The sequence below is a fragment of the Hemiscyllium ocellatum genome, chromosome 12 (genome assembly GCF_020745735.1).
Source record: "Hemiscyllium ocellatum isolate sHemOce1 chromosome 12, sHemOce1.pat.X.cur, whole genome shotgun sequence".
In the NCBI taxonomy this organism is placed as follows: domain Eukaryota; kingdom Metazoa; phylum Chordata; class Chondrichthyes; order Orectolobiformes; family Hemiscylliidae; genus Hemiscyllium; species Hemiscyllium ocellatum.
Genome location: NC_083412.1, coordinates 66845282 through 66866375, shown reverse-complemented (window position 1 = coordinate 66866375; position 21094 = coordinate 66845282). Strand labels below are relative to the sequence as shown.

At 38.8% G+C, this 21094-nt stretch overlaps 1 protein-coding gene across 8 annotated transcripts in view; it reads left to right on the top strand.

The window, feature by feature from the left end:
- Nucleotides 1-21094, top strand: part of LOC132821100 (HMG box transcription factor BBX) — a 199203-nt gene that overhangs the window by 151167 nt on the left and 26942 nt on the right. For all 8 annotated transcript variants that reach the window (XM_060833634.1, XM_060833632.1, XM_060833630.1 and 5 more), the window contains 3 exons: nt 11964-12162; nt 16900-16967; nt 19426-19506. In XM_060833634.1, the coding sequence (XP_060689617.1) occupies nt 11964-12162; nt 16900-16967; nt 19426-19506 (348 nt within the window). The remainder of the gene's footprint in view (nt 1-11963; nt 12163-16899; nt 16968-19425; nt 19507-21094) is intronic.

Genomic DNA, 21094 nt, shown 5'->3' with positions numbered 1-21094 from the left:
ATGATAAAGATGCAGGTGTTTATCTTTGTTATTTTATTGTAGAGAGAATCATTCTGCTCCTGATGTAGTGTGCTGAAGCTATATTTTAACCCTCTCTTATCTAGGTATGTTTTGGTGCTGCTCACCGCACACAGCTAGTTTTACCTGGACAAATGAAGTTTTTGAAGTTATTGATTTTAATTAGTGGTATCCTGTGACTAATGACAAGTGCAAGGACTATATCAAATGAAGAGAGCTTTTTACCCTTTTGATTTTCAGCATCCCCCCAGGCATGCCAATTGCCTGGCCTACACCAAATATGGACGTCAGTGCCAGTACTGGCAGCAACTGACTTCTAGAATTACCTGCCACTTTAATACAAATCAACCTTGAAAATTATGGTTTTAATGATCAGCTTGTCTATCTGCAGGGAATATGTTACTTATTTGAATGAAGTGATACTAACAACAGTGTTAAAAGTAGGAACTGCACTCCATTTGCTTGTGTGAATTCGACTATTAAACATAAATTTCAATAGCAGCAAGTTGTGATTTCAGGTGGTATCAGTATCTGATCTTAGTTACAAAATTTATATAATTTATACTGACAATACACAAAAGGCGGCCATTCAACTTATTGTTTCTCTGCAGGCTGCTTGGAAGCTCTATCCAGTTCGTGCCACTTCCTTCTTCATCCCCAACAAATCTGGTTTTTTTTTCCCCCTTCAAGCATTTAATGTTCTTTTGAATGTTATCATTGAATCTGCATCTGCCATCCTTCGAGATTAATTCCAGATTTCAACAACTTGCTGTGTAAAATAAATATTTCCATGTGCCATCTCATGTTCATTTGCTAATTATGTTGAATCTATGTCCTCTGGTGACTGAAGTTTCTGCCACTAGAAACAGCTTCTCCTTATTTACTTTCTTCAAAGCACTTCATGATTTTAATTCCCTCTAATTCCCTCTATTAATTCTCCTCTGCTTGAAGGAGAATAATTCTCCCCTGTCTAGTGTTTCCTCATAAATGAAGTCCCTGATTCCAGGTTCTAGTAAATTCCTTCAACACCGTCTCAAATACTTTGACATCTTTCCTAAAGTGTGGTACCTAGAATTAAATAGAATACTCCAACTGAAGCTGAATCAGACTTTGTAAAAGGCTCAGCATAACTTTTGTTTTTTATATATCTTGCCCTGATTTATAAAGCACAGGATCCCAAATGCTTTGTGACAGCTTTTTTTTAAAAAAAAGCTTGTCTATCATCTCAAAGACTTCTGCACATATGCCTCCACTTCTTTGTTGTTGCACAACTGTTTAAAATTCTACCACTTGGTTCATATAAAATTAATATTCTGTAGTTGTGGGTAATCTGAAGTAAAATTAGACACTGAGCAGGTCTGGCAACATCTGTGGAGTGTAAGGAAAACTACCATTTTGAGTCCAATGACCCTTGATCACAAGAAATGCTTCTTCAGGAATGCTATCAGACCTGTTGAGTCTCCGCAATTTCTATTTTTGTTTTAGATTTCCAGCATCCACAGTTCTTTGTTGTACGAAAATAGAAAATACTGGAAATGGTTTGGGGGCACCTGCAGTTGGAAAAAGTGAATATTTCACGTTGATGACCAGCTCTGTTGCAAGGTCATTGACCAGAATGCTAACTTTTGATGTTAACCGTGACAGATCCTGTCAGATTTGCTAAGTTTTGGTGCATATTGCCGTAGAAGTATTCACTTTGCATGTTTCTAGGTTAAATGCCATCTGTCACGTGTTTACCTAATTCACCATTCTGCTTTTGTGCTCATTAAATCTGATACTGTTCTCTTTGTTGCTTATTACCTCTGCAAATATGCTGTTATCTCAGATTTTGAAATCATGATATCCAAATCCAAATCATTGATATATGTCACAAGGAACAGTGATCCTAACACTGATCCTTGAGAAACACCACTGTATCGCTCCCTCCAGTCTGGAAAATACCCACAGACTCCCATTCTCTATTTTGTGTCCATTAGTCAATTTTTTAACCATGCTGTCACTATCCTTTTAACATTGTTCACAAGTCCATACTCTCAAATATTTATCAAATACGTTTGAAAGACTGTATGCATAACATCAGCTGCATGGCCCTCACCAATTTCCCCCTTCATCAAAGAGTACAATCAATTTAATTTTAACAAATCCTCACTAACTTTCATTTATTAGCTCCTACTTTTTCAAGCTGATATTTCTGAAGTTGGCCCAACACTATCTCATAGAAATGGTCACATCCTACCAAGTGACTTGGCTTTTTCCATCTGGCCTTCTCAATAGCATAGCCAACAAATGCTAACCTAGCTAGTGACACTGCATCCTGTGAAAGATTCAGGACACAGAGCTTTCATCTCCTACTCCTGACAATTAAAGAATATTGAATGCCTGTCAGCACTAAGTTTCAGGTTTATTGTGACCAGAGTATTTTTAATCAAAAATATGCTAATTCATAAATGTATAATTTTTCAGCATAAGTTTTATTTCTGCCTACTAGACATTTTTGAACAATTTTGTGCAGTTGACTTGCAATAATCAAATAATGCCCAGCTCCTTTTCCTTCCTCTTGGTGGGACTAAAGATAGTCCTCAGCAGAATTTTCATTTATGTAGCTACATATGGCGATGAGCTGAGAAGTGAGAGGGGCTTTCACTTTAGGTTGGTTGGGATTTCTTTTAAGCTCGTGATGTATTTAAGCAGGAGTAATGTTCAAATACTCATGGCAGCCAGGCAGATGGTTCTACAGTCCCCCAGACCTTCTGGGTTTCACCTTTCAGGTGCCATATTTCAAAAAAGCACCTGGCTAGCACTCAACTCTCTGCAATCCAGGACCGGGGACATTCATGAAATAAATGAGAAGGACTTTCCCATGGATGGCAAGAAGAGGTTTCAAGCATTACGAAAGCAGCCTGGATGGAGGTGGCTGCATTGGTCAATGCCTGTGGCGACCAGAGGCAAATCTGGTTGCACTGCCGCAAGAAAATGGATGACATGCTGTGCTCTGCCAGGGTAAATGGTACTTCCTCTATAATGTTTCATTCTCCCGTGAGTATGAGTTTGCCACTGCACAGGCCTGCAAAAATAAGATTGGACGCCAGGCATCTCCAGCACATGTCTCACTTATAGTTAATGTCAGTCAATTCATTGGAGCTACGAGTGTAGCATTTCCTGCATCACAGTGATACTGCTTCTCACAGATCTGCCAGGACTCTCTTACAGAACAGAAGATGAGTTACAATACTCTTAAGTCTACACTCCACCAGCTCATTAATCTTTCATTGAACCTAAGAGAACATACACATAATGCAGCTTCTTACCAAAGGCTTGCGTGGACAAAGATACCAGCAAGAAATATCTCTTTAGGATAAATGTGTAATACAAATATCAGGCGCACACATCGTAGAGGATAGAGATGTTCAGCACGGAAACAGATCCTTTGGTCCAAGCTGTCCATACCCACCAGGTATCCTAAATAAATCTAGTCCCATTTGCCAGCATTTGGGCTAGATCCCTCAACCCTTCCCATTCGTACACCCATCCAGATGCGTTTTAAATGTTGTAATTGTATCAGATTATATAGAGCTTTGTTGATCTCTAGCAACTCTAACTCCTTGACCACACTGAAACACCTTTCATTCAGAAGCCTTTAATTCTCAACTTTCTAGTTAAAACATCCTTGTTACAGTAATGCACCTGGACAATCACAGGTTCAACAACTGATATCTGTATCTGTGTCTGTCAACGCACATAAAACACTCATGTGCCAATGGTAATGTCTCTTAATGTTTCTCTCCTGCAAGGGATAAAAATGCATAACCAGTGAAAATGTGCACAGACATGCCTGGAACTGGGTGTGTGGCATAAGGGCCCTCGCCACTTTTGAGCAGCAGACTCATCAGCTGGCAAGAGAGCAAGGCGAATATAATCAGTGCAGAAATTAGATATCTACAGGCACTCAGTGATAATTCCTCCCAGCAGCTACTTCCAGCTGTCCTTCAAGCAGAAACATCTTGATGAAACCTTGGATAAGGGTGGCACCTCATGACACACACATCTTTGTTTTTCTCTGAGGCCTTAATTCTCAGACCGAAGCAAGGGTCATCAAAGAAGACACCAAGCTCTCAGGTGACACCATCTCTTTGAGCCCAACACCACACATCTCTGAGGAGGAATACCATGAGCCTCAGAGGAAGCACTGTCAAGGCATTCTACCCCACCTTCCACTAGTGCAGAGGCATTCACCTCCATCAGTAATGAATTGAGAGTACACTAAGGATTGCGTTCTGGTGAGCACAATCCTGCAGTTATTGGAGGAAGAAATGACTGAAATCTCTGACACTAACGACAGCTGGATAACAGGCCTCTACTGTACCCAGAACAGATAATGAGCCCCTGGACTTGGCCATTAATAAGCAGTTGGAGATGCAGAGGCAAACAGAGTGATGTCTGGCAGAAATGATAGTGATCATGTGAAGACTGGAGCAAAGCGCAGAGGAATCTATTCAAGATCTGTAAGCTGACATGGCTCCAACTTTGAGAGCAAGGTTGTCTCCATGAACTGGGTGAAGGACACCAAGGGGGACCAAGACCAGTAGAAAGATCAGTATCTGCCGATCTATGGGGCTTGGGCCATCACTCCATTGCTTGTTCATAGATGTATTCATTTGCTGGCCTGGCGAGAGGAAACCAGGACACTTTGATCTCCCACCAGATGTCCCTTCCTTTTGAGGGGTAAGGTGGGGTGCCATTGTGAACTGACTGAGAGGAGAAGGAACAGAGAAACATTGGAATCTGGACACTAGAGGTGTTCAGTTGCACCAAATCCTATCTTGTTATGAAGCCAGAGCACCCTTCAAGGAGGTTGCCCCTATGCAGCCAGTGGATGTCTACCTGAAGTAATCTCCGATCAGGCAGCAGAACAGTCAACAGGCTTCCTTGAGCTCAGCTATCTGTGGCTGCTGTTGTGGCACCACAAAGCGGTGTTAAAGTGAGAGATAGTAATGAATATTGAAGTATTTCGGATGTCTGGATGTCAGCCTGCACTGGGAGCTAATGAAATGCTTTTAGCTATGTTCCTATGGTCTTGTTTAATCTGTTAAGACTACTAACAGTACGTGGCTTCCTTGTAGACCTTCTTGACCCTATATGGCCACATCCACTGTGATGATGTTTCTATTTGAAACAAAGCATTTCCCCTTTCTGAAAGATCAGCCAAACACAAATGTGCCTTCTGACCCTGCATGAACGTGTGCCAGTGTGAGTGATCCCATTGTAGCCTGGGGATCCCTCATTTCATGAGTCTCCATTTTACTAGAGACAGCAGTCCTCATTTGCATTGGGACATTGTGGAAGAGTTAATCCTGACTGTTTTATAATGTGGAGGACATCCGAATAAACTCTCTTGTTTTTTTGAACCAGGGCGATTTAGTCCCATATAGCTATATTTTAAAGATAAAGGACATTTGAGACTGTAATTATGAAAAGAGGAAAATAGGTAATATGGAGGAAAATGTAAGATTGTCAAGATGTCACTTGCATTTCATGTAAAATAACAAATACTGTATTGATTTCAAGTGAAGATGTCACAACATACGTGAAACAAGGAAGGTGTATTCACCCATCGTGATATAAGTAAATGGGACCAAACTAGCAGTTTTTTCTGTCTGTTCCTATTTTTAAAAGTAGCACAGTAAATTATACATGTTTAGTAAAGTATAGGAAGCGTATAGTACAGCAGTATTTTCTTTGGTGGATTTGTATGCTGTTTAATATTTTCCTGTGCAAGCCATCAGTTTCACATCTAATATGTTAGAGTCATGTGTGTCTACAGTCACTCACTGCATTCATTTTTATTGACTGCACTTAAAAGCTTGCTCCATTTAATGAATACGTTATATACTGTGTTTTCTTTACAGCCTGAGTGCACCAATAATATGTAGTGTATTGCACCATATTCTAGTCTAAATTTTATGGAGAATGTTGGCCTTGATTCAGGCTAAAAGGGGGTCCTGATCTTGTACATACCAGTTTCAGGAACTCTTCAGCACCTTTGTCACAGGTCAGCTCCTGATTGGCTGTTTGAGGCCCCACAGGCAGCCCTGTCACATGGCTGAGAACTGTGGAGTCTTCTCAGAGTTGTCTGGAGAACTGAGTGCTCCTGAGGTATGCAGTAGATTTCAGACAGAGGAAGGTAAGTTTTAAAGACAAACTAAAAATTCAAGTAAATATGAGAGCCAGAAGGAAACCCCACCTTTTGGGGTCTATTGTTGTGTGCTGGAAATCAAATCCTGCTATTCCCTTCACAAAAGTTACAGACTTTTAAAAGTATGCAAAGTTCCCCAATTTACCTGACTATCCAGGCAAGACTGATTCAAAGTATGAAGCACATTTCTGCACTGAACATGAATTCATTTAAAAGTGATCTTGACAGAACTATGAACCTCCAGGGAATGGAGGGATATGGACAGTGTAAAAATGGAAAGTTTTTAGTTGAGAAATGCATCATTTTTGATGCAATCTTGATGGGCTGAAGGGTCCATTCCTGTGCCGTACTGTTCTTTGTTCTATTTATTACAAGTAATTAGAGCTACAAATAAACAGTTATGAATGGTTGGTATATAATGCTATTAATTAAAACTAATCCAGTTACAAAGTCCTCGTATCTCTCATACTTGAATTAAATATGTTGTTGGACAAAGGAGAGAAACTGGGGGGGGGGAGAGAAAATATTCTATAGTCTTTGTTCCCAGGTTCTGTTGTTGAGAAGATCTTTATCATTTTTCTCCTGGTCTGCACTTTGCTTCAGACATCTTTCTTTGGATGCTTCCACTGGTTGGTAATAGACACAAGATAACTGTACACTTATAAAAGGTCTCTGCCTTTTCAGTTAAAAATATCAGCTTACAATAGGTTGTTGCAGGTAAAATGATTTTCTTCAGGATTATTGTGGGTTTTGACTGAAGAGAATAGTGTGTGAAAGAACTGATCTCCGTCTCTCTCATCTCTCCCTCCCTTCCTCTCACTAAGGCTGTTTGTTCCATTAAGTCGTCATCTACAGGATGTCACTGGGAGACCACTTCCATTTAGCAGCTGGCTTTCCCAGTGTAGTGCAGGCTGGGGATCACCCTGCCCTTTCTGACTGCACTGTAAAATGACTGTCAGTTTAGTTTTTAATTATGTAAATCCTTGAGGTGGGAGGTCTCTCCACATCTGGTCCTATATTAGTTAATGCTGTGACGGTGGAACTATGTCAGGAAGTCGATCTCACCTGGGCTCCTGGGACTTCACTGGCCCTCCTACCTCCCATCAACCATTAAAGTTCTCAGCTGTATTTCTGTAATTATTTATTGGAAATCCTTTCATCATATTTCAAGCTTTATCTGACAGCATGCACCAAAAATTCTCATCTCACGATTCATTTGCCCTACATACTGAAGATTAAATTAGTTAGAAGACAGTAGAACAATGTTTGCTCAGCTGTCTGTCGGAATCATTGTCCATGTTTTTAAAGACCACCTGTCCATTGATTTTGTTGCCTGTTTCTAGAAGCACTGGATTATTAGCAGCAGAGCTAACTGGCTGCCATGTTCTGCCTGTAATTAAGCTGAGCTCTCAGCTTCCTTATGCATGCTACAAATGTGGCGTTAACATTGTTGGATGGTTGATGGCATTTTCCTGTTCTTTAAGAAGGCTTATAATCAGAATAGTAGTTGTCAAATTTAAAAGGAAAATTTCAAGATGAGTTTGAACGAAAATTACTCAGACTTGAAAGTTGTGATGAATGATAATTGACAGTAGTGTGCACTGGAGGGAGGGAGACTGGGATTACAGGGGGGAGGTGGGGGCAAGTGCTGTTACTTACACACATGAATTATTTTGGTTTGTGTTCTGTAAACGCTAATGTTGCCAAAGCAAAAATTTGTAGGTAGGATCATGAAGGACTGCAGAAGGGCATAGTGAAACAGATTGTAGTGTGCAAGTCTGAAAGATGACTTTTGACTGTGACATCTAGAAAATCATATCTTCTGCAGCGCCAGTCAATGGTTTGGCATTTCATTTAGCTAAAGAGGCAACTTTGAGACTTCAAAACTTGCCACTTGGAGCTGTTTGTAGTGTGGGTATGAAGACGTAATTTCATATATCAGGGAAAATTAATATAATTAATTTCTTCAACTCAACCTTCTCTCTAATCTCAGCAGGATGCTGCCAAAGTAATTGCAAATTTCAGGCAAGGAATGTAACCCATCAGGCAACTTGGATGCTTAGTTGTCTTCGTGAACAAAGTGACAGATCTAAACTACATTTGTCGGTTACCTGCTGAATAGTTCATCGTTTTGGTGTGATCTTGGATCCCTGATTGGATCCACGGCATGTTGTTTTCTGAAATTGTCCCAAATACACTATGAATTTTTCCTCATGGCTATCCCTGCCAATGGACCTATCCCAATCTAAATAAGAATTACATTCATCCATGATTAATGTAGTGCCCTTATTGCAGGCCCAGATTATCTCCTGACTTATTTTCTGTCCCACAATATGGCTATTGGTTGGATGCCTATAGACCACTCCTACCAGTGTTGTCTTGCCTTTTTTGTTTCTTACCTCCAGTCATATGGATTCTATGTTTTCCAATCCGAGATCATTTCTTGCTGTATAGGTTATTCCATCTCCTACCAACAATGCTACTCGCCACCCTTTTATTCCTGCTTGTCCTTTTGAAAACTAGCATTCCCTCAAATATTTACTTCCCTGCTTTGATTTCCTTGTGACATGTCTCTGTTTAAGATCGTATCAATTAATCTGTATTTGTGCTGCTAACTTTGTTCTGGATGCTACAGTGTTCAAGAGCCATTAGTGCCTTTTTACCATTTAGCTTTCTCCCTTTGATCCAATTTACTGTTGTTTTTCTATGTTTATACACTGGTGCCCTTTCCTGTCTCACTCAGGTTTTGGTATTCAAATAGCTGTCCTGGGGCGGTATGATGCCTCACAGTACCAGGGACCTGAATTTGATTCCACCCTCTGGTGACTATCTGTGTGGAATTTGCACATGCTCCCTATGACTATATAGGTTTCCTCTGAGTGCTCCAGTTTTCTCCCACAGTCCAAAGGTGTGCAGGTTAGGTAGGTTAGCCATGCTGAATTGCCTATAGTGTCCAATGATGTGTAGGCTAGGTGGGTTAGCCATGAGGAATGTAGGATTATAGGGTAGGGGGCTGGGTGTGGGTGGGATGCTCTTTGCAGGTTCAGTATGGACTCGATAGGTTGAATGGCCTGCTTCCATACCATAGGGATTCTATGATTCTTTGTAATGCTGGCATTTCCTCTTGCTTTGTATTCCTAAATTCCTCCTCACCCAAACCCTCTGCCCCCATGTGGTCAACCAGAATCTTGAATAGAGTGTGGATTTCTTCTAACTTGAAAAGCTGACTGAAAATCTAAGTATATTACATCCATTGACTCCCCTTTTTTCAATTTTGTTAGTAACATCCTCAAAGATTTCCAACAGGTTTTCAAACAGGATTTCCCAATCACGAAACATGCTATGGCTAAATGAAATCATTATTCAAGTGTCCATTTGTCTCACTAGTTTAATTTCAGTGGTGGGCAAGCTTCTGGAAACAATTATTCAGGATAGCAAAAGTAATCGTTGGAAAAAGGTGCATTGCTTAGGAAGATCAACATAGTTTTCTAAAGGGGGAATAGTGTTCAACTAACTTCAAGTTGTTTGAAGTTCTGTAACAGTCTTATGAAGAAGGTTTTAGGTCATGGAATTTTAAAAAAAGACATTCGCATCAAGGATAGACAACCAGCTGAGTGATAGAAGACTGTGTATTGGTCACAGGATACTCTTTAAGCCGTTTTGTCATGGAGTTCCCCAGGGGGTCAGTGTTGGGTCCCTTGCTTTACCTGATATCTGTTAATAATCTTGATGTTGGTATGCGGTTTCAAAATCTCAAGAGAGGAGGAGGCTGAGAAGAGATCTGATAGAAGGTTTCGAAATCGTGAGACGACTGGATAGAGTAGATAAGGAGAAGCTGTTCCCACTTGTAAAGGCACGAACCTGAAGGCACAGATTTGAAATGATTTGGAAAAGAAGCAAATGCAAGGTGAGAAAAATCTTTTCAGACAGTGAGTAATTAGAATAAGGAATCCACTGCCTGGAAGTTGAGGTATTTAAGAAGGTATCAGATGATTATTTGCATAGAAATATGTGCAAAGGTATTGGGGAGAAAGCAGGAGATTAAGGGTAAGTAATGATACTGATTTTAAGAGCTGGTGCAGACATGATGGGCCAATTGGCCCTTTTCTGTGCCATAAGACTTGTGTATCTTGTAATTTTATAGCATCAGAGAATTGTTACAAGCAGGAGGGTGTTTGGCATGATTGTTTCAAATAAATGCTTGTATCACTGATGTAAGGCTAACCTGTGCAGTGCCCTGTTTTCCCCCTTTTTCCTTCCTTATAGAAGGGTGACATTTTCTATTTTCCAATTTGCAGGAACCATTCCAGAATCTATAGAGTTGTGGAGGATGATGACCAATGTGTCCACTATCTCCACAACAACCTCTTTCAAAACTCTGAAGTATGAAGTGTAAGGTACCAGGCAATAATCAACTTTCAGTCGCATTAATTTCTTCAACACAAACTTTTTGCTAATCTCTTTTTTTAATTTGTTCGGTTTAGTCCCTTGTCTCTCTAATTGTGGGAGATTTTTTTTGTCATCTTCCTCAGTGAAGAGAGGCACAAAGTAATTATTTAGCTTCTCTTCAATTTCTCTTCTCACCATCTCTGTTTGTAATGCACCCATATTTTTCCTAGCCAAAGGTTTCAATTTACATATCACAAGAAGGTTTTAGAATCTATTTTACATCTAAGGTAGATAGACAGAGTTAGTTACTAATATAAAGGTTGTGTTTTTTTTTAAGAAGGCAACAATGGAAATGAAATTTCCATTAGCTATTTCTTTACCTTGTGGTTGGGGCATTGTAAGTTTGTTTAATTGAGGTAGGTGTTTGTTTATTAAAAGGATGTAACTTAATATAACTTAGCAATTTCTGTTTATTGAGAAAAAGATTAGCTTTGAGGGAAATCTTTAAAGATAATGCCTTAGAAAATAAGAGCAGGAATCTGGAGAAGAATCATTGGCCTTGAAGCAGCAACTCTGTTTCTGTCACCACAGATGATGCCAGACATGTTGAGTTTCTCAAGCATTTTCTGTTTCTTAATTCAGAAAGGACACATTGGTTAGAGATCAGAAACATTTTTTTTCACAGGTCGGGTTATGGCAAAGTGAATCATCATACCTGCATGAATGACCTGGGTTATTATACTTAATGCTCTGTAATCTGCGTTGATGTTAGATTGATTCTGTCTTAGCACTTGGAAACTACTGCCTGTATTCTGAATCCAGTTACAAACAGTTTAAATATATATAAATGTAGGAACAGTGACTTGATTCAGTTCATCAAATTGATTTCTTCAAACAGGCCATGCATAGCTTGCATTGTTACAACCAATCAAACTTAGGAGGTGTTAAGAATTCTGTAACTCAAAAGCCAGCATCTCTTAGCTCACTGGAAAGCAAACCTCTGTATCCCTGTTTGCTGCACTGTTTTTGTGTTTGCTGTTAGTTAATGACTGTTCAATGTCACAGGTGACTGCAATTATCAACATGACATAACTGACTCAAAAGATGAGAATGTAACCTATTTGTAGGATTGTGCTTAAAATTTAAACATCTGTAATAAAGAAATAGTATAAATCCTCTAGGGTGTGTATGTTTAATAAAATTAAGCTCAGAACGATGCTTTCTGAAACTTATGCTGAGGTTTATCATGATTTGAGAATGTTTCTGTTTTTAGTCAACAGTGATATGATGTGACAGCAGATCTGTAATTTAAAATGCTTTTAGATTATTTCTCTTAATAACGCTTGATGTTTCTTTTTCTTAGTATAAGGATGCTTTTCTGAAGGCTAACCCTGGATACAAGTGGTGTCCAACAACCAACAAACCATTGAAGAGTTCATCACCTACTGTTACGACAAGAAAGAAGCTCTGGACGTTTCCAACAGAGCCCACAAAGGAGTTTCCCATCACCAAAAGGGTGGTTAAGGCTGAGGAAATGCCACAAATCAACTTTGCAATGGCAGGTACTAAATCCCATTGATGATTTGCAAAGCATCATCATTATTTTACCATCTTAGCAACAAGGAATCTTTTGTTCAGAGAAAACAATCCCTTTCAAAGTGAGTGGTTTTGCTTGTCTAGTCCTTGGTTTCTATTCCCATCTTCACCATGTCCTACTCCTTGGGACCTAATGGGTAACCTGCTCCCAGCTATCTTTTCAATGGGACTTTGTAAGTAACAATTGTATGTACTCCATTTCACTTTTTATTCAGTCCATACTGTTCCATGGATTAATTTATTTGTAGTCTATCTAATGTTTTTTAAAAATGGAAAATGGCGCACATTTATATGAGCGGTGACTGTCTGAAGGATGATTTTCTGTTCGCAGTATCCCTCGCCCAAACTCCCCCTCAGAAGTGCCCTATTGGGAGTCTGGAATGGTTTGCCTGTAACAGGTATTATGCACTTTCAAAACATGGCTCAGAATTTCTGTGTCTATTGCAATCTACCCTTTGCACCCAACCTTGAGAAAGCCACTAGGCTGCCCACTGCATCATAGACACAAATTTGGCAGCTGCAGCTCACTGACTTTATAGAAAATAGGGCCCAAAGCTGAGTTCACAGTGATCCTTTTGTCAACATATATAGGGACACATTCCAGGTTTGCAGCTCATTTATTACTTCAGACATCACACCATATTACAAATGCATAAATATTTTAGATTAGGACATAATTTTCTGTACAGTTCCTGACTGTTAACTTCAGTCAACATTGAGTGTGATTTTACTTAAATCCTGAATTCTTTAATAACTTAAAGAATTCAAATCATAGCTGTAATGGCCTCAAGTATTTATTGCAAACATTTATCGAGTTAACATTTGGTTACTGTAAGGCATATGCAATTACTTTTTATGAAACCAGTGATAAGTTCAGTATTTCATTAAAGGTCTGTCAAGCTGCTTCATTTTTTCCTTTTCTTTTCCCAAAAAAAACCCTTTTGGAGTTGCTGAGCCAACAAAATTGAATTGGTGAAGCTAAATGCTTATTTTGTACCTGTTCTCACTGAGCAAATCGAAAGAAATCTCCCTGAATTAGCGTCATGGAGTTTACAGCATGGAAACAGGCTCTCCTGTCCAACTCATTCATGTCGCCAAGTTTTCACAATTAATCCAGTACCATTTATTGCAAAGTTTGTGCAAGAATATTTCCCATTTGGTAGTGTTAATGTTTGAAGATACACTCGGAGACATACATTTCACAGTTTGCTTTGTGCTAAATACAAGGGTCGTATTTAAAAAGCCAATCGAAATTACATAACTGTTTAATTGAGCTACCACAGTGTTAATCAAGTTTTGTTATACTCGTTTTCACTTTTAGCTGAGTCTACTTTTTAAAAATTTATTTTGATTCATTTATAAATGCCCTAAAATGCTGCTGTTATAAACCTCATGTGCTCTTTGAAATGTTTAAGCATTTTTCTTTTCTGAAATATCTGCCAAAAATGTTCCTTTGTGTTAACTACAAGTGTAGATTACCATACCTCATTTCAGTTTAACACAAGCCAATATTTGAAGAAATATTTTATTTTTTTCAAACAATTCTCAAATAAAGCAGAACACGTACACTCATATCCATAGTTAAGAAGACAAGTGTATTATTTTCAATTTTTGACAATAATAACTTGAACGTCAAATGGGTAACTGGAAGCTATGTCAGCTTTGTCACAGCAAGCTCCAATATTACAACTTCAGTGCAAACATCTTGAGCCTATAATTAATAAGAGTTCGATAAGATGAACTACTAACAAGAAATAATTCTGTCCGAGATCTGAGTCACTCAGGAAAATGATGAGTTGAAGGAAAGTAGTACCAGTAAGAAGGTTGTACTGCAGAAATTAGTTGGGCTGGAAGTTAATACGTCCCAAGAGTATTTAAAGAGGCAGCTGTAGAGACAGTTGATGCATTGGTGATAATTTTTTCAAAATTCTATAGATTTTGGAATAATCCCTGCGTGTTAGACACAATCAAATGTCACTTCACTGTTCAAGAGGTGAGTGAGGAAATGAGGAACCCAAAAACAATGTTCCTTGTAAGTTGCATGGCTCTGAGACACTAGTTGGCATGCTGAGGCGCTGAACTCTGCTTCTGGAAACCGCTGTTGTACACTGGTGTCAGAAGTCCATGCCGTGGAAAAAACAATTGGAGGGAACATGGACTACACACCTGTTAGCCTGACCTCACTGGTAATTAAAATGCTAAAATCTATGATTAAAAAAATGTAACAGACAGACATTTGGATAATAATAATGTGATTGGACATAGATTTGTGAATGGGAAACTGTGTTTGAGAAAGGTATTGGAGTTTTTTGATGATGTTACTCAAAGGTGATAAAATTAATTCAGTGGATGTGATATACCTGAATTTTCATTATGCCTTTGATAAGGTCCCTACAGGAGGTTCATTAGAGGTAATGTGCTGGCATGGATTAACGATTGGCTAAAAGACAACAGGAAATAGAGATAAAGTGGCTGTTCATATGTTGACAGACAGTGATTAGTGACGTAATACAAGGATCAGTATTTGGGTTTCAGCTGTTCACTATATATCAATGATTGGATCTAGGGATCAATTGCCAAATTTTTAACTTTGTGGATGATGCAAAGTTAAGTGGGAGTATGTAGAAAGTATGTTTTGAAGAAGATGTATCTGATTGGCATGGATGGGTTGGACCGAAGGGTCTGTTTCCATGCTGTACATCTCTATGACTCGATATGTAAAGTGGCTTCTGGTGAATTTGGATAAGCTTAATGAGTGAGCAAGGGAATGTGGAACATAATGTGGAAAAATAGGATTATCAACTTTAATAGGAGGAACAGATATGTCAAGTATTTATTAAATGGTGAGAAGTTATAAACTGTATAACTATAAACAGGACTTGGATACCCTTGTCAATAGGATACTAAAGACTAACATGCAAGTACAGCAAGTTAATAGCAAGGCTAGTGGCATGTTAGCCTTTATCACAAGAAGAATTGAGTACATGAGAAGTGATATTGTGCTTCAATTGTACAGGAGCTCGGTTAGATAGCATCTGGAGTACTGTGTGCACTTTTAGTCTCCTGACTTTAAGAAGAATGTTCTTGGCATAGAAGGAATGCAACAGAGGTTCACTGGACTATTTGATTTTTTTTTAAGATTAGATTACTTACAGCGTGGAAACAGGTCCTTCGGCTCAAGTCCACACCGACCCGCCGAAGTGCACCCACCCAGACCCATTCCCCTGCACCTAACACTACAGACAATTTAGCATGGCCGATTCACCTGACCTGCACATTTTTGGATTATGGGAGGAAACCGGAGCACCCAGAGGAAACCCACGCAGGCATGGGGAGAATGTGCAAACTCCACACAGTCAGTCGCCTGAGGTGGGAAATGAACCCAGGTCTCTGGCACTGTGAGGCAGCAGTGCTATCCACTGTGCCACTGTGCTGCCCATGGGATAGCAGGGCAGATTGGGCGAAATAGACCTGTCTTGTCCAGAGTTTTAAAGATTAGAAGGTGATCGTATTGAAACCTACAAGTACTTAAACGGCTCGGCAGGATTAGACGCAGGTTAGATGTTTCTCCTGGTTGTGGAGTTTAAAACCAGGGCACACAACTTAAAAATAAGGGGAATGCCATTTTTGAATAAGATGAGTGGAATTTGTTTTGTCTTTGTTTTGGAGGATTGTAAGTCTGTGGAATTCTCTACCCCAGACAGCTGTGGAAGCTCAGTCTTCAAATAAATTTAAGTAGAGATTTGATAGATTACTGATTACCACAGGATTATGGGGATAGAGTAAGCAAAAGATACTGACATTTTCAATCGGCTAAAATCGCATTAAATAGTGGAACAGGCTCAATGGCCTGAATGGTTGATTCCTCCATTCCTAAACAGAAGAATGTCCTTTCTCAATATTAATCCAGTTCAATGATGTGTACAAAACTTTGGAACTGATCCAATGAACAAAGAACAGGAAGTTTTGGTGTTTATTTATTCATTCTTATTAGGTCGAACCCTGGGATGTCTTCCTTAAGGGCACTGTGGGACAGCAGCAATTAGGAAGGTGGCTTACCACCACTTCACAAGGACAATCTGGGGTTAAATGCTGAACTAGTCATTGAGGTTTTTGTCTTCAAAAAGAATAAAAGATTGGAATCCACATCTTGCCCATTAGTTACTCTCTTAAGCACTGACTACTTCGTAATCATGTGACAGAAAGTAGAATTTCCCAAAGCATGGGAGTACATTTTCACAAGGTGACCTGCTTATTTTCAGTAGCTGTTCTATTATTTATGACTTTCAGGTAATGCTGGATGTAAAACATCAGTCTGTATTTGAAAGCTGTTCCTGATGGGCATATCTGACATGATCTAATCTTGATTTCACCTGAAGTGTTCACGTAACAATTTTCTAACACAAGTAATGAGATTACGATAATGAGCGAGAACTTTGCGCTCAGATTTCTACTTTCCTATCCACTGACACCCACAGTTTTCCTGGAAAAGCTCACTCAACTGGACATAGGCCAAGGATGTAACTCATGGTCTGTCTTCTCTTTGCCCAGCATGGTTGCTGTATTTTTTTATATGAGCGATTTGCTTCAGAGTGTTTCATGATGCATTTAGATCACAAAGCATTGCTTAGAGATACACGGTCACATTAAAATGGAATTACTTAAGGAAAGATTAACAGATGTATATATCTCTTTACTAATAGATCCCACACAAATGGGAGGACTCAGCATGCTGCTCTTGGCAGGAGAACATGCCTTGACAGCAAAGGAGGTAAAACTTGATATGATTGACTTTGACATCATTGTACACACAACCTAGTTTCCAAACTTGAAATGTATTGATAATGTTATGTGTTACTGCATTTAAGCATGCATTGCTGCTGCATTGATTATGCTGTTAGTTTGACACTTATTCTAAAACTTAAAAATACTGTGAGAACAACTGAAGTGACTCATGAATCTGAATAGTAAAGGGAAATCTTGAATTACGGTGGAGCAGTTGTTTTATAAATGAATTCACATTAAACAAACTATGTTCTTAGTAAAAAACTAGTTGCTCTCAAACATTTTTTTGCGGATCTAATCCTAGCTCATAACAGTCCTGTCTCCACACTGTTCAACTCTATTCAGTATATGCACTATGTTTCCCTGCTATTAAAATTGTGCATCATTTATTTTTGCTTGCCTAGAATAGGGCATTACAAAATTTCATTAGTGGAAGATGCTGCTTTGTCTTTTTAAGGCACTCTGGTTTCACATGGTCTTTTTCCATTGCATGCACCCTCAAAAACATGCTCTGTCCTCGAGTTTTTTCTTCTCCTAAGGACAACAGATCTGTCAACACCAAAAAGAGTTGCAATTATTTAATGTTTGCTAGAATTTAAACTCCAGTACTCTATCAAGCTTAGAGCTGTGTTTTCAGTAACACTGAAAATGCAAGAAATTCAATTTGTCAGCAGGTGCTAGGGGTTTATGGTCAAACACAAATTGTGCTGAACTCCTAGATGTGGTCTTCAGTGATTAATGCTTTAGAAAAGATTATTATATTTCTTACACAGAAGTTGGCTTTTCAGTAGCTAACGACCTTCATTGGTTCAGGCAGGATTGAGGATACCAATGTAAAATGACATTGTGAATCTGATGGTGTTAACAACTTTGTTGTGCTATCATTATTTATGCAGGCTGTCCAACTAAAACCTTTGTAATCAGTCTCCTAGTCACTCTTTACCATCTAAAGGGTCAAGAGTATTCAGTTCTCTTGAATGGTGGGCATTTAGACCTTCAAAATGATTTTAAGTTTTAGCCTAATAAACAACATTTCATGCTTCAGGCATTTCCTGGTTGATAGAAAATATTACTATGATGAAGGCAATTTAAGTGCACTCCATCCCTCTTTAGTCCCACAGTTCTACTGCCTATAACATAACTTGATATGTTTTACCACCATGGTCAATTCTGTCTATTAGGTTTAGGATAAAAAGATCCATCAACCAAGTTTCTTTAATAAATAATAATTATTATGAATAGATGATTTATTTGGAAAAGCTGGTTAAAACACAATTCATAAGTACAAATATCAACCTTCTAAATATCTCGAAGTATTTGCAAACCTGTTCACAGCAGGAAAGAGAAAAAAATTGATGTGTCTGTCTCTGCAGTAATTGACTTTTGGCAATGATGGTTAGTTAATGGAGGCAAAAAGTATTAAGTGTGGAATGTTAAGCTGACTACTAGTCTGACATTCTGGCATGTGTTACATCATAGAATCCCTACAGTGGGGATACAGGCCATTCAGCCCATTGAGTCCACATCAACCCTCCAATGAGCTTCCATTCAGACTCACCCCTTCCCTGAAACCCTGCATTTCCTCTGCCTAGTCTACCTACCCATGCACATACCTGATGCTGATGGGCAATTTAACATGACCACTCCACCTAACCTGCACATCTTTGGACAGTCGGAGAAAACTGGAGCACCTGGGAGAAACTCACAATCAGGGGAGAATGTGCAAATTCCACACAGATGGTCGTCTGAGGGTAGACTCAAACCTGCATCCCTGACACTGTGAACCAACAGTGCTAACCACTGATTTTTTTTTTGAGCCACCTTATCGCCCTTTTTTATAGCTGGATGTCACCAAGCAAAAACCGTTGTCTTTGGGATCTTTGCAAATGCAGCTTCCTTAGGAAACACAATGTCTTGAGTTCTTTTGGATGCTTTTCACTTAGACAATCAGATTTCACATAGGATTCAAAACAAGAATTTTGTCGTACACCAACTATTTCAAACAATACCTGAAGTGGACACTGAAACCTAGAAATGTGTTGCTACATAATGTTCTAATATCCTTCATTGACCTCTTTTTTTAAAAAAAAACACTCCAGGTATCCACAATCTTCGAAACTCTAGTTCAGAAAAATGATAATGCTCTGAAAGCTTCAGAGTTAATGTAGGAATACTGCTACGCATTACAAATTCTCCTTGTGGGATTGCAATAGCACCGGCAAAGTGCAATAGGTGGTACCGGCAATAGGTGGCACTTATTAAGGGCAGGCAAAGTTCTTATTAAGGTTTTGTAATTGAGCTTCCACTTTGCCAACCCTGATGATTTTGTTCAAAATGTAACTTTTATTTCCTGACACAGTTCTTTCCTCTCTCTTCTGAGAGATGTAATCATTGTAGTGAAGGCTATAATAGTTCAGCCAAAACTTGTGTTTTTCTTCACACAGATTTCCTCCAATACAACACAGTCAGGGATCCCTGACTCAACCAAGCAGTGTGGGAATTCAGCATTGTTTCAATTAGCAGAGGTATGTTTTCTGACTCTTGAACAATGTTTGAAAGAATATGTTTGTGTTAGTCCCATAAATACCTTAGTATGTTACTGGAATGATTGTGTGAATTCATAGTGTTGTAAAACAAAGTAAGTTTCCCTGTCAGTGTGTAAACCTCTCCCATTTGAAGTTTGTAGGTCATATGATTCAAGAGTCAGTACACTTATGCATCCTCATGAGAGGAACAAAACAATCTTGGTTTTGCAAACACAGATTAAAAATAATATGCTTTGCTGTTGGTAGAATGCTGGATTGATATTCAATTTAGTAACTTGACTGCGAAAGTCAAGTAAACCTTTGCATTTTGAACATTTAGTTTTTATTTCCTTGTCATTTTGGACTTAGATTGTGGGTGTTGGCAATGCATAACTAAAAACAAAGGGACATCAAATTTCATCACTCATAGGTGACAATACATAGTTTCCATTGATTCAGCTGTGATCATAAGTGCTGAAAGGAAGCAGTTGAACTTAGCCATCATTCAATATAAAATCATTTTGTGGGATGATGGTTCCTGCTCCTCCCCCAATTCAGTTGTTAAGTAAATATTTCCTGTGATGCTGATTCTGTTTGTATATTAATCTTTCTAAACTGAAAAGTGAACTTAGTTCCGGTTCCTCCAAGTTCATAAAAAATGTAATTTGACACTTGCCTCTGCATTGTTTTGAACAAGAATTTGTTGGATTGAACAATGGTATTATGTTGCATTGTTGTTACCATGATGTTAATTAGAATTAGTGGCAGCCACATTGCAGTTTAACTGGTTGCATGTGATACTGACAACATTCCAAGGTTAACATCACCAGAAATTGGAGATTAATTAACTGGATGCTATTTTCAATGAGCTGACATAAAATCCTAGAAAACAGAAGGACGTGCATTTATAAAGTCCCTTTCATGGCCACCAACTGTTTCAAAGCATTTACAGTCAAAGAAATACAGAACAGCCTCAATTATCTGAATGAGACAGGTAGAGAGTATTTTGTTTGGATAACTGAGAGTTCGAATAGCGGAAGTTCAGATAATGGATCACATTTTTACAGGACCTTGAGATCTTGTTTGGAAATCCAAAATTTGGATAATTGATGCTCGGTTAATCGAGGTTGTTCTGTACTACTTTTCTCATTGTAATACAGGTCAAGCACAGCAAGTTCACAAATAATCACCAGTCTGTTTTTGTGACATTAATTGAGAACAGATATTGGCCAAGACATTAGGGATACCTCCCCGATCATCTTCAACGAAGTACCACCTGAGATGACAGATGGAACCTTGCTTTATGGTCTCATTGATAGATGGCACTCCCAATAGTGCTGTGCTTTCTCAGTAACACATTGGAACATCAATCATGACTTTTGTTTTGACATTCAAGACTGGAACTTGAACTCACTCAGATATGTGATGATACCAACAGACTGTCATTTGGCACATGGAGTCATTCATTTTTTAATGTATTTATTAGTTATAAACAATAAGGGTAGTGATGTGGTGGGGGAGATGGTCGGGAGGCTCTTAGACTTGATGTAATGATTGGAGTTGCACAATCATGTGATGAAATCTCCAA